The sequence below is a fragment of the Lepisosteus platostomus genome, chromosome 7, assembly GCF_059453375.1.
Source record: "Lepisosteus platostomus isolate fLepPlt1 chromosome 7, fLepPlt1.hap1, whole genome shotgun sequence".
In the NCBI taxonomy this organism is placed as follows: Eukaryota; Metazoa; Chordata; class Actinopteri; order Semionotiformes; family Lepisosteidae; genus Lepisosteus; species Lepisosteus platostomus.
The window spans coordinates 21,832,729-21,846,446 of NC_142617.1; the positions used below are offsets into that span (position 1 = coordinate 21,832,729).

The window sequence follows — 13,718 nt, forward strand, 5'->3', positions numbered from 1 at the left end:
CAGTGTAGTACATGCTATTTAATTTATTTATTTTAGAATTACAGTATCTTTATTATCCCCAAGGGGTGAGAAGGGGAGAAGATGTTGTAATGTGTACAGCATTACACAGTGTCATATTCAGGTTATTTATTATATTTTTTATTACATCGCACTCTCCTATTAAGTTAAATTGTTTTACTTTTTTACAAGCTGAAAAAGACAGAACAAATACATTTGTGAAATTACATTCCTAAATGTCCCCCACTGCTTTCTACAACCTTGAGGAGAACACAAAAAAGCCTGTTAATAGAAATATTCCAACTTTGTAAACTGAGTTAACTTTCTATTTGTCTCATTTAGCTGAAAAAGAAGATCTATTGTAGTTAAACTTACTGGAATTTGATTTACTATAAAATCACAAACATTGACTCAGGGGCAGGCTTTGTGACTGCTGCAGTTCATAACCTCGCATTATATTGCAAAAGCACAGACCTAGAAGCTACAAAGAAATCATCCTGTTGGGTTCATGGGAGTGAACTAAAGCTGCATCGATGACTATTGGGAATGTGTATTAAAGACAGAGAGTGAAAATAAAAGCCCCCACCCAGTTTGTGAGGAGATAATGTGCCGAACCCGAAAATACCACAATATACAGTATAACTGATACTGAACTGATCAAACAAGAACAGTAAAAAACATGTACAAAATGTAAGATTTTAAATTGTATAATTTGAAAATATACATAGTAGCATTAAAATTTGTATTGAAAACTAAATTCGGTATACACATAAAAAATGTGATTACTGTTTAAGGGCATCTTTAAATGTCCTTTCTCTTTTAGAGCATCCTGGACACTGTTGTTCTGGAGGTTCATTCATGTTATTAATGATTGATATAATTTTAATATTTGACATATTGTGATATGTATAATTTTTAGAAATAGAAATATAGCTTGCATACATTTATTGTTGAAGAAAGTCCTTAATTTGATAAAAAAAGGTAACTTGTGTATTGGCTGGAACTGAACTCAGACCCTATTGCACGATAATGCAGACTGCTACTACTGAGCTACCAATCCATTGCTGTATAACATTGCTGTATATCGCATTAAAATTGGAACATTTTTTACAAGTGTAAATCCACCTATTTTCTAACCGCTTTATCCAGGACAGGTAACAGTTTCACCAATACTATTTGGTAACATTTGTTATGCTTTTGACATACTTCAGAATGACTTAAGAATGCTTCCACTGATGCTTAAAAATGTAACAATGCGTACTGTGGTAAGAGCACAGAACATCTTTCCACCTGTGAAAAGATTTGCATATGTAGTTTATTCTTATCTGTGTGAAAACAGGAAATACAGACGGAGTTTCAGAAATACCAAAAAATTCAATGTAGTTTCCATAATATTTACTGTTTTTGTTTTTCAAAGAAATATTTATTTGTTAAAAGAAAGTTGAGGCCAGGAGCAGGGTTCAAACCCTCAACCTCTAGCATGTGAATCACAGGCCAAAGCCATTACACCACCATATCGCTTGATAAGTTAAGCTATAAATGAAAAGGGCAGGCAAAATGTTTCCAAGTAATCACGGGTGATTGAGTCAAATTGATGCAGATGTTTACAAAGAAAGTGTACTACTGTGATAATTTGAGCGATATGAATATAAATAAATCCTTAAATATCATTATTAATTTCTTTAGATACGCAATTCCATATCATATTCTCTATTAATCGAATTCTTAAAAGAATGCTTTTTTAACTGCGATAAGGAGCACAAAAATAGACGTTTAATAAATTGAAGTTTGTGAAAACAGTGACAAGTCACCCCGAACAAAACACAGTTTTAAATAAAAGCAGTTTGAAATTATTAGTTGTTATTAATAAATCACTTAACTTTGAACGTGTTGTGATATTTAGAAATACCAACAAATTCAACATAGTGTCGATAATATTTACTATTTTAGTTTTTCAAAGAAATGTTTATTTGTTTAAAGAAAACTCATGGCAAGAGCTGGGCTGGAACCCCCGACCTCCAGCATGCAAGTCAGATGCCAAAACCATTACACCAACGTGTCGCTTGACAACTAAAGTAATAACAGAAAAGGGTAGGCAAAAAGTTTCCAAGTAATCGCGGGTGAATGAGTCAAATTGATGCATATGTTTACAAAGAAAGTGTACTACTGTAATAATTTGAGCTATATGAATATAATTATATCGTTATTAATTTCTTTAGATACACGATTCCATCTTATATTCCCTATTAATCAAATTCTAAAATGTATGTGTTTTTTTACTGCAATAACGATCGCAAGTATTCATAGAAAAGGTTAAAACATTTTAACTTTTAATTAAGTATATAAACTTAATATAGTTAGAAGGAGCACGTAAAAGCATTTCCAAAATAACCACAGTATGTAACCGAATGAAAGACTTTGATGCTTAAAATGGTTATGAAGAAAGTGGAATACTGGTGTGTATTTTTTATTTAAACTACCAATACCAGCCATATACAGTTTACAGAATATGTTCATTTTCCTAAATTAATAGCGTTTATGACCATATTAATATTCAATATTAAGCAGATTTAAACATGCACAGTAAAGAGATTAAATGAAGCAATCATTTCTCTAATAACCAATGCACCACGAGTGCCGCCTGTCGGTCATTTTGGCCAGCCAATCCCGTACTGCGGTATAACTTGCTAAACTGTAGATAATTTTGCACAGTATGTGGCTTTACCACTCATTTTGAATTGGTGTACTTGTACCTTATTTTTTTATTTTTAGCTACCACTATGTGCTAAAGAGGTATATTATTTTTCATGTGGTTCTTAAATTAATATAATTAATGAGACATTAGTTACATGATTCCATATTAATATTCCCTATGAAGTGGATTTAAAAAATAACAACTTTTTAACAACAATAACAACAGCAAGTATTCATAGAAAAGGTTTAAACATTATGGATTTTTGTAAAGTATATAAACTTTATATAGATGGAATGTTCCAAAATAACCACAGTAAGTGACCGAGTTAAAGACTTTGATGCAGAATGCTATAATGTTGCTATAATGTATGTACAGTAGGTATAATATATTTGTATTAATAAATTAATATTGTTTATGTTCTGAGACAATATACTTTTGTTGTTTTTATTTTCAGCTACCAACACTTCACTTTAGTTACATGATTCCATATTAACATTCCATATTAAGTAGCAATCATTTCACTAACATAATCTGTACTAATGCAGTTACCACCTATCAGTTGTCTTTGGCCAGTGAATGACACACCCTGCCACGCCGCAGTACTGTCCACAGTGCAATGGAAAGAGCTTACCGTCCACTGAACCTTGACTGAGGAAGAAGATAGGACAGTGGGGTTGTGAAGGTGGACAATCACATCTCCCAACTCCCTCTGAATCTGTCTGTGGTCCACACCTTGACTGGTTGGAGGAATGTCTGCTAATAAAAGCAGGAAACCTTGAGTAGAGAACTAAATAAATACCTCATGCTATATAGTGTATTCAAGGCAGGAAAGATCATACTGGAATACTGGAATAAAGCTGTTAGGTTTTTTTAGAAATATAGCACATTATGGACATACAGGTAATTACGATACTAAATTTGTAACGTTTCACAATACTGAGAGGACAGTAGTGGAAACACTGTAGATTATCATAAATAACAAATATTAAAAAAATTGCCATTTTATGTCAGTTTTCACTGGCTGGAATGTGCTGGGAAGTCAGGCTAGAATCACTTCAGGGAAGGCAAGTCTGATGTAACTTAAATCTAGCAATATGTTCATAGCCAGGAATAAAACAGGGAGACAGCCCAATCTACAGATGTTTCTCATGTATCTGCAGAATGTGGCATCCTGGAGATTCTGAAAGTAAGACACTATGGCACCCAGTCCCATGAATGTCTCCAACACCCTGAGTCTATCCTAAACAGCACTAACTTACATTAATACCAGTTTCAGGCCAGTGAGGGCTAAAGGTATGGATTGAGTTCAATGTTGAATGGCATTATCACATAAACTTGCCTGATTTAACGCTTCTAAGCATAAACTTGGCTGTCAGATTCTGCTTTCACAGGAGTAGTGGTACCTACTGGACCCATGCTAATTTCTTTCAATATACTCTCAAAACTTTACATATGCTATAACATAACATTCTGTTATGTTAAACAGAAAATAACTAATGTCACAAGTAGTTGTGTAATTTTGTAAAGTGTCTGCAGTACAAATGGTAATTTGCGTTGTTGAAGTGCCTATTTAAGATCTGTATAAAAAGGCAAGCCACACTCATTCTTTCAAATAATTGCAGGCACATAACCACACAGCCACATGAAATGTTATTCAAACCTGCAGAGATTTGAACAAAAAGCTTTTTGTTTCAAACCATGTTATGAGCTACACAGACCACTCCCGCTGTCCCTTTAAGAGCACACCACATGCTGAGTTTGACACATTGTGCCAGATTGTAAAAATATATGCAAGTAGTTCAGCAGACTGGCTCAGCTTTCCTTCTTCTTTTACACATTTAACTGTATATAAATAATATGTTTTATGTTATATTATATATAATTTACAAAGAAAAATAAAACCTTAAAGTGTGGGCATACACCAGTCTCTGTGGCAATAAATTGAATGTCCTGTTGATTTTGAAAAATTCACTTGTTTAATTTAATAAAATTGTGAATATAATTGTGGAATAATTTATTCTGAATGCAGCAGAAGTTGCCCAATAGTTACAAAGTTTAATGTGCAAAGTACATACCCTGGGTTTTGACTGCATCAGATATTGGGCTTGGGTCGCTCAGGCCATATGCATTTGCAGCCCTCACAAGGAAAAGGTAGACAGCACTGGGCTTCAAGCCTTTCACAGAATAAGTCTCTGTCTTCACGTGTTCTGCCACAGTCTGCCAGCTGCTTCCAGATGCATGACTGGAAAAAAAGGAGCGGAATGCAGCTGCTGTATTGAAAACGTGCATTGGAAATGAAGTGCATTGGTACAGCTCTGGACATTCACCAGTATTTTATCTTACTCCCAGATACATTGCCACAAAAGAGTTTCAGGCTTTGTAAGTAACATATTCTCTCAAGAAGCATGCTAATGTAAATTCTATCAGCCCCTGACATTCACGGTTTTTTAAAAGCATACCTTCCAAGTGCAGTACTAGTAATAACTAATTGCTCACTATACCGTATATTACTACAATTTCCAATTGCTCTAAACTAAAGCTGTAAAACTGCATTGACTGCATCGCTTTTTGTAAGTGAATGCTAATGGATGTAAGAGAATGCTATCAATGTCAGTTTATGCCCTGAGAAATGTGGTGACTCAGCTGCTCTAAAATGATATCATGATAGTTCTTAAGGTTTAGGAACAAATGACCCTTTTTCTCTAAAGAAACAAACTTGTTAGCAAGAGACTACGTCTCTTTAAATTACATGAGTCACTGCACAGTGCACAGTTTAAATCATGCTATCAGTACTTCATTGATATTTGGTTAAAGAAAGGTATGTTTTCTTAGAATTGTTGTGTACACAAACAGGCAGACAGTGCACTTTTTTATCCAGTCAAGATATCTTCCTTACAAAAGATCTTGTTAGTCAGGAATTCAGATAGATATGGGGATTAGTTATTCACCTTTCCTGGTGCAGTAAATAAACTCAAAGCCTCAACGCTACAGTCTTCTCTAAGTGATATGGTTTTCATTCTATAGCTTGAAATACCAGCAGAATACACTTTAAGCACAGTGCACTGGATCTACACAACAACTTTTAACACTTAATAATAAACACTGAGAATTAATTAGAGATTCTGAGAACAGGGACAAAATTTTGAAAAGATACTTTATATTGCATTTATATAATATGCAACAAAATACTAATTTAAAGCTAAGTTATGCATTAAGATTTTCAAACTAATCCCCCCATTTATTGCAGGACAGTAATATAGTAACACAAAGCCTATCCCAGAAGCATAGGGTGCAAGGCGAGACTACGCCCTTGATGGGATGTGGGTCACACACATAAAAGCACATACAGTAGTAACACAGGTTAACCTATATTGCATGACAAACCCATACAAACATGTGGAGAACATGTAGACTCTATCTTACAAAAGATTTCTAGAAATTACAGACTGCATACTTTGGCTCTATTTCTCACTAGTGTGTCTGGCCCCCTTGCTCCTCACCTGAAAGCTTCAATGATGTAAGATGTAGGCGTGGCTCCAGAATTCATGTTTGGCTTCCATGACAGTGTGACAGAGTTCCGAGTGACATCAGTGACTTCTGGCTTGGAAGGGGCACTAGGTATTAAATTAGGATCTGTTGGTCTAGCTGGCTGTACAGGCACTCCAAATTCTTACAGAGAAGAAAAGAGAGTCATTAGAGAGAGAACAAGTTCACTTCTAATATATTTCTAAAGAGATTTGGCTTAATATTTCAGAAATGTGATTACTGATTGAGTTTCTTCTGGATTTTCTCATAGCTGCCCCTTTGCTGAGCGGCCCCAACTGTTTTACCTTGAACTTCGAGGAAAGCCTTCCATGTAGCCTCGCCGCTCGGAGTGGAAGCAATGCAGGTGTACATTCCAGTGTCGCCCAGCTGTGAGGGAAATGCAAGAAACAAAATGGGCAGAACTGTAGTAGGCTGGAAAAGCAATTACACTTCCATCTAGAGTCCATGAATATGGATAGTGTCATGCCCCTCTCTATTAACATTCTGAGACTGTCCTACTGCCAGGTTAGTAATCATGTTATTACTCCCAGCAAAGCTGCAGTATTCCATCTAAAGGTATTTCACAGTTAGATGGAGTTAATTTATTAATGCAAACTAATTTGAGACGTTTCCCAGCTCGCTTTGTTTGAGCTAACAATCCTCAAGCTCATGACATATATGGCTCTGATACAACATTGAACAAAACCTATGCAGCAAAGAGTGCTGTGGCTGCTGGTGTCCCTCCCAAAATGCATGATATACCCTGATGCAACACAACACAGGGTGGAGAGTGAAAGAGGATCTTTGTGAACCTCAGAGAAAGAATGAAGTGCAACTGCAGTCCCAGGTGGTGTTTCTCCATGGCAAAGGAGCACTGGAAAGAACTGTGGCCCCGTACAGAGGCTGAAGAGGAAAAAAGAAAAAAATATGTTCCTCTGGGCTCCTTTGGAGAACTGGACAATCTCAATTTCAGAGAAGGGACATTGACTATAGCAAGTGGTAACACCCAGGAGGCTTGCCAAAAAAAAAAATGATAATCAACCTTTTGAGACTTTTTAATTTTTTTACATTATGTAAAAAATTGTATTGTCTGCAAGAACTGTATACTTGTACTTTATTTTGAAAAGTGAAAAGTTTATTTTCTTAAATAAAGATTGTGAGAGTAGAAATCTTAACCCCAGTGTCCTGGGGTTAAATTCCACTCTGGCTTTAAATAATATGGACTCTTGAAAGTTTTCCCTTGATTGCATTGGTGAAGCAAAGCTCTTTTCTTCACCAAATCTCTGGACTGGAACAGAGAAGGTTTAAACTGAAATGCTAAAGAGCAACAAAATGTAGATTTTTAAATAGCAACGGCATGCTGCATTAAGACAGCTACAAAGAACAAGACAACAGCAAATAACTGCTGTATCACTAATTTTGTATTTCTTTATCCATTAGCCTCTAGATATTCAGTCTTTGCTCTCCTAGGAATGAGTCACAACAGAGGGTACAGCGAGCTTTAGAATTAAAGAAACTAGCAATGAACCGGAGACAATCGTAATTTCCCTGTTACAATGAATATTCAAAATTGTAGGAAACAATGGAAAAACTAGCAAATTAAATATTAAATCTGTAATAATCCTGGCTCAGATTTCACTGAGACAAACAGCTGTTATTTGAGTAGTGATTGATGCAACACATAAACACTAAAGGATAAAGATATTTTTAGTATTACACAATTACTAATAGGCAAAGCATATACTGTATAAAAACAAATAGAAAAAAATTGTTATTGCTGGTTGCTGGTGGTCGATTTTCTAGAAATTGCTGTTATTGCTAAGTAGGTTTAGACTACTCATGAGATCTTTCAAGAAGGTGGTTTGAAATGTAAAAGCAAATGCAAAGGGATGCAGCAAATCAACTGTCAAAACTGAATAAATCTAATTTAATTAAAATAAAGCTGTGACCTTGCAGTTTGATGTGACCTTTAAACCCTATTGAAAGAATTTATACTTTACCAGGCTGAGTTTCACACATCATAATGGTGTTTTCTGACAGCCTAAGAATTCATCAAACTGCAGACATTCTCCACACTGTCTGACAGCTACTGACAGCTTTTTGAAGTCCCTTGTCTGTAAACAGCTGTTACTGTATCTCACTGGAGAGGGATTTTAGCTTTAGCATTAAGAAAAAACAACAGAAAAGCAGCTTTTGAAAACAGTACAGCAGAATTCCTGCACAGAACAAAGGTTAATTCTTTGTTCTGTTCCTTAAGGATAAATTGAAACAGAATGTAGAAAAATTGGAAACTGTGTTACATTTTCTTTTGGTTCAAAAGTATGAAGTCTTCCTTTTCTCCATCAAAAGCTAATGTTTTTTTTAACGTGTAAATTATAACAATCTACTGGAAAACTACTGGCAAGAAGAAATGTATATACTGAGAAACTTAGTTTAAAATGCAGCAGATGAGACAATTTTAATTAATTAAACACATTAATCCCGACATGATAAGAAAATGCTAAGAAGATGAAAATAATTAAAAAACAAACTGCAGTTATCTGACATCTGTGCCACTGTAAGAGTAAAAAGGATTTATTCTGTATCCCCTTACTACAGTACTGTATGTACTTCTCACTACTAACAAAGAGTTCATGAACAAAATGTTAGAAAACTCTACTTTATCACATTATAGAGTGGCATACTGTGCAAAAATTGCCACAGCCAGTAACATGTCTCTGTTGAATGCTCACCTGTAACATGGAGACAAAAAGAACCCAATGTGATAATAAGAACCTTGCTGTTCAGACACCCTAATGAAGGTTGAGCTGTCTGATCAACATTATGCACGCAAGCTTTTCTATCGGGAAAACTAGTTTTATGATCAAGGAAAATTAGATTTTCCTTTGATTTAACAGCAATAAAATTGTACATCTGAAGTGATGTGATAGGTCATTATTAAGGCATCTATATATGTGATAAATTATTATTTAACATGGACTGAAAAGGCCTCATCTTGAAGGACCTTTGCTGGATTTGAAAACTTACACAGCCAACCCAAATTTAATTCTCGTGGTTTCACTCAGGAAAACAATGATGAGAGAGGAGGTGGGTGATCCAGGGTGTACTCTACCTTGGCATAGCGAATTTGGAGGGCACCAGTGTCTTGCTGCTTGATGCGGGAATCGTGGGTAGAGACCAGGACTCCATCTTTTCTCCACAAGATGGTTGGCATTGGATTGCCTGTTGCCAAACAGCTGAGGGTAACTGTACCATCCACAGCCACCGTCTGGTTTAAAGGACCTTGTTTAATTACAGGGGGGGGCCTGTCTGACACAACTGACAACCAGAGAGAGAAGGAAGGAGAAAGAAGAGGTAGAGAAAAAGTGAAATATCTCAGAGCTAGAACAGCAGAACACCTTATAAATACAAAAAAGAAAGTTGCATTCATTTTATTCATTCCGGTTCCTAAGCGTACATAGAAATTAGGGCTTTAACGACAGCTGTAACACCAAATTGCTATTGGCATACAAATCTTAAATCTTGAGAAAATCTTATGTAGATCGAAAGAGATGTACTGAGTGTTGGATAGACTAAATAAATTTAATAAATGCCAATTAAATTTAACTAGGTGAAGACATTGAGCTCCCTTTCTTGTAATATACAGACTGGGTCTAGCACTGCATATTTTTTTCCAGTAACCAAACATATAAAATATAAGCTGGACAATTAATTGTACTTCAACTATATTAGTACAAAGGTAATTATGGAGTCCTGTAATTAACCATCTTTTCCAGTGGAAGAGACAGGCTTGCAAGCTAAGTTTGGCACTGGTAGGACTGTTCACAATCTCAAACTGCAGACACCTGGCTCTCTGCAGACAGCTCTGGAGTGTCAGGGCTTTCTCTCACCATTGGGGGGAGGAGGGGTGGCAACTGCTTGCTCGGTTGCTATGGGAATGTTTGAGGGCCTGCTTTTTATCTGTCTGCAGCTGGGTTATTTATTCAACAAATAATTAACAGACACTAGCCTCATCTTCAGGAAACAATGATTTGCCTCTGCACTACCTGAAAGTGATCGTGATCATATCCTTTGTAATTGCTAGTTCCACTTCCATGTTGATCAGTTTAAACCTTAATGGATTGTTTTTAAAAAACAGAAATACACTTTTTATTTTCCCAAAACCATTTGTCTGGACCTTCTTTTGGCAGAACTTAGTAAACAGTAAAAAGCTTTTTTTCACAGAAACCTTCAAAGTGCTAAGATTAAAATAATTTTCACTTAAGTATTATCAGTATTATACTTTTTTTTTTTAAAAAAAAGCAGAATGCATTTTTCACATTGCTCAAGCTGTGTGGGCAAAAAAACATTCTCTTTTTATGCACCTGTATATTTAAATTCACTACCATTTATTTAAAGATTGGCTTTAAATTGCATATTGTTTGAAATACATTTTTGGATACGTCAAACTGTACTTATAAATGTAGCTTAAAACCCATATTTGCTCTGTAGAAACACTCTGAGCAATGACTGTTAAGTTAAATGGGCAGCAACACAATTAGGTTCTATACCTAATATTACATGGTTTTATACATAAATATATTTTTTACACTGTATTTCGGTGAGAAACATTTTCTGCTGTGACATTTTATCTTGTAATATATTCATATAATTTTCTTTCATGCTGTGGATTGTGCACAGGTCAGCACAGTTCCAAGCAATAGTGTTAGTTATAAAAAAAACATTATGACATACAGTAGGCAAAGAATTATATTGGTATTGAAAAATATTCACATTCCAGTTCTCCACTTACAATGTTCCCGCATTTGCGCCTTTTTCTGTCCAACAAAAAATGCAACAGAAATAAAAATGTAGTATAAAAAACAATAATAATCAAAAGTATTAATCCCCCTTGAACTTTTTTATATTTTACCTTCTTAAAATATAGAATTACAATGCACAGTATTTATATGGGACACAAAATACTCTATAATGTTCAAGTGAAAAGTTTTACAAATAATCCTAAATTAATTATAAATATAAAATACAAAATAAGCCACTGCATAAGTCTTCACGTCTTTTACTATGATACACTTAAATAGGATCTGGTGCAACCGAATGTCTTTAGAAGTCACATAATTTGTTGAATGTGCAATTAGGGTGTTTTACATGAGTTCAGGATAACTCATGTAACTCACGTCCCATATTTTATTAATACAGCTCCCACCAAACACTGCATCAGGAACTTTCAAAGTAAAAAGCACCAATCTGGGGAAGGGTACAGTTTTCCAAAGTATTACATATCCCCAAAGCACAGTTAAGTCCATTATAAAGAAAAATATAAAAAAATATAAAAAACTATGGCAAAACTGTGAAACTGAAGAACAGGGTGTCCTCAAGAATTCAGTTTCCGTGCAAGAAGTGCACTAGTCAGGGAGGCCTCCATTGAAAAATCTAAAGGAATTACAGTCTTTCAGAGCTGAGATGGGAGAACCTGTGCATACTGTATGACTATTGCCTGGGTGCCTCAGAAATTTGGACTTCATGGGGAAAGTAAAAAAAAAATGCACATCAAATCACAACTACACTTTTCTAGAAGAAATGCAAGAATTTCTGAGACCAATTGGAAGAAGATTCTATGGTCTGAGAAGACCAAAACTGACCTTTTTGATCTCAATGGTAAGGGTTCCGTTTGGCGCAAAGCTAACAGTGAACATCATCCTGAGAACACAATTCCTACTGAGAAGAGTCCAAATTGTAACACAATAAAATGTAAAAAAGACCAAGGGTGAATACTTTTGATAGCCACTCAAAATGCTGCTATGGCCAATTGGTGTCTCCAAATATGCCACATATCCCAGTGCATTAATCCAATCATCAGAAACCGTAAAATAATAAAAAATAATAATAATTGAGAGTGGTAATATGGTAAAAAAGCTAGTCCTTCTTCAAAAGGAATTCTTATATATAAAGATTATCCACTATGGAGTTTGAATGCTAATTTCCTAAAACCCAGCAATCATCTAGGTGGTGAACTAAAACTATTAGTTTTAACTCTTGAATAGTATGGGCATTGATTTCCTCTATTCTATCTATAACAGTATGTTTACATGCTATTCCTATCTAGAGGAACATCAGCATCATCAAGCAAACAACTAAAAGCTAAAGCCCTTACATATATTTACACTTCAGGAGGAGATAAACCCAGCTGGATTTGGTGTTTATCATTTTGCTGGAAAGGACTGAACTTTACTTTTTTTTAAATAGATTTTTGCCCTTTAGAGCAGTGCTGATAGGGTACATATGCCTGTGTTTGGATTCCTCCTTACCATCTGTGACTTCCAGAAGAGCTTTGGTGATGACACTCCCGGCAATATTCAGAGCTTGGCAGCTGTAATATCCTACATCTGACCTCTCTGCATCTGTGATTGTGAGGTCTCCGGTCTGGGAGACAGAAAATCGGCTTGACGGCTGGGGGGGCTGGTATGAGAAGAGAAGGTTCTGGAAGACAAAGGGAGAAGGTTGAGGAGTCTGAGCTGGAGTAGTAATGGCTTTCAAAAGAGTTTCCAAGAACAGCTGAGATAAAAAGGCCTTGTTTGCCTGTCGAACAAGATTTTCGTGGCAAGTGCCAATCATAGCTTCATGATCCCAAATTTTACGTTGTATATAGATCCAGCTGCTTCTTGTCAGAGGTGTGAGCACTTATGAATAAACCATAAAGCACATACTGTATTGATTGCATACAGAACGAACCAAATTAAATTTGGATGACTGCTTGGCTACGCTCCTGTGGGTGCTCATGCGCATGTGTGCACACACTCAACATGTCAAGTGCAAGATACGGAGTGACAGTAACACCCTGCAAACAGCTCAAGTAATTTCACAATAGATTTGTTTTCTTGCTAAGAAATCAGAGCACAAACAAACTGTTTCCAGTTTTCTTTTCCAAGCAGCAGCAGCTGCTAATCTTTCAGGTTCTGCATGCCTGTCCATGTTCTGGGACTAGTCTCTCAAGCTGGGAAAAGAAATGTTCATTTAATTGATTTCCACATTCCCTGTAGGCCAGGAACTGCTGTGCAGAATGCTTAAAAAAGGTCACCAAGTATATATTTTTTTTACCAGTGTGAAAATATTCTCAACTTGCTTACATTTTCATATTAGGTAAGGAACCCATGTATTTTGATACCCAATAAGTGTTACATATTTCATCTTTAGTTCTTTGACAATTTTTACACTGACATTGAAAAAACATAGTCTGGTAGTTTTAAAGTCTTTATAAAAATTTTAATAAAGAAACGAGAAAGTCCACTGAGTCAGAAGTGTAGACTTTTAATAAAAGAAAAAAATATATTCACAACACTTTCTACGCTGAACTACAGATTGTGATGCAAAACAGTCCAGATAGCCTTTCTCTGGGTTTTTGATTTACAAACAATCTCAAGCAAACGTAGTTCACTTTAGAAATACATCCAGAGAACCAGAATGGATTCAAAATCCCACTGTTTCTGTTACAGGAATAATA

The 13,718-nt window shown here is 35.5% G+C and overlaps 1 protein-coding gene across 5 annotated transcripts in view; it reads right to left on the bottom strand.

Annotated features, from left to right (window-relative positions):
* Positions 1–13,718, bottom strand: part of robo1 (roundabout, axon guidance receptor, homolog 1 (Drosophila)) — a 507,989-nt gene that overhangs the window by 40,860 nt on the left and 453,411 nt on the right. For 3 of the 5 annotated variants that reach the window (XM_088639702.1, XM_088639700.1, XM_088639704.1), the window contains 6 exons: positions 12,526–12,697; positions 9,330–9,535; positions 6,523–6,604; positions 6,193–6,361; positions 4,768–4,934; positions 3,324–3,448 (listed from right to left, as the gene is read on the bottom strand). In XM_088639702.1, the coding sequence (XP_088495828.1) occupies positions 3,324–3,448; positions 4,768–4,934; positions 6,193–6,361; positions 6,523–6,604; positions 9,330–9,535; positions 12,526–12,697 (921 nt within the window). The remainder of the gene's footprint in view (positions 1–3,323; positions 3,449–4,767; positions 4,935–6,192; positions 6,362–6,522; positions 6,605–9,329; positions 9,536–12,525; positions 12,698–13,718) is intronic. The other 2 variants (XM_088639703.1, XM_088639701.1) reach the window with 1 other exon arrangement.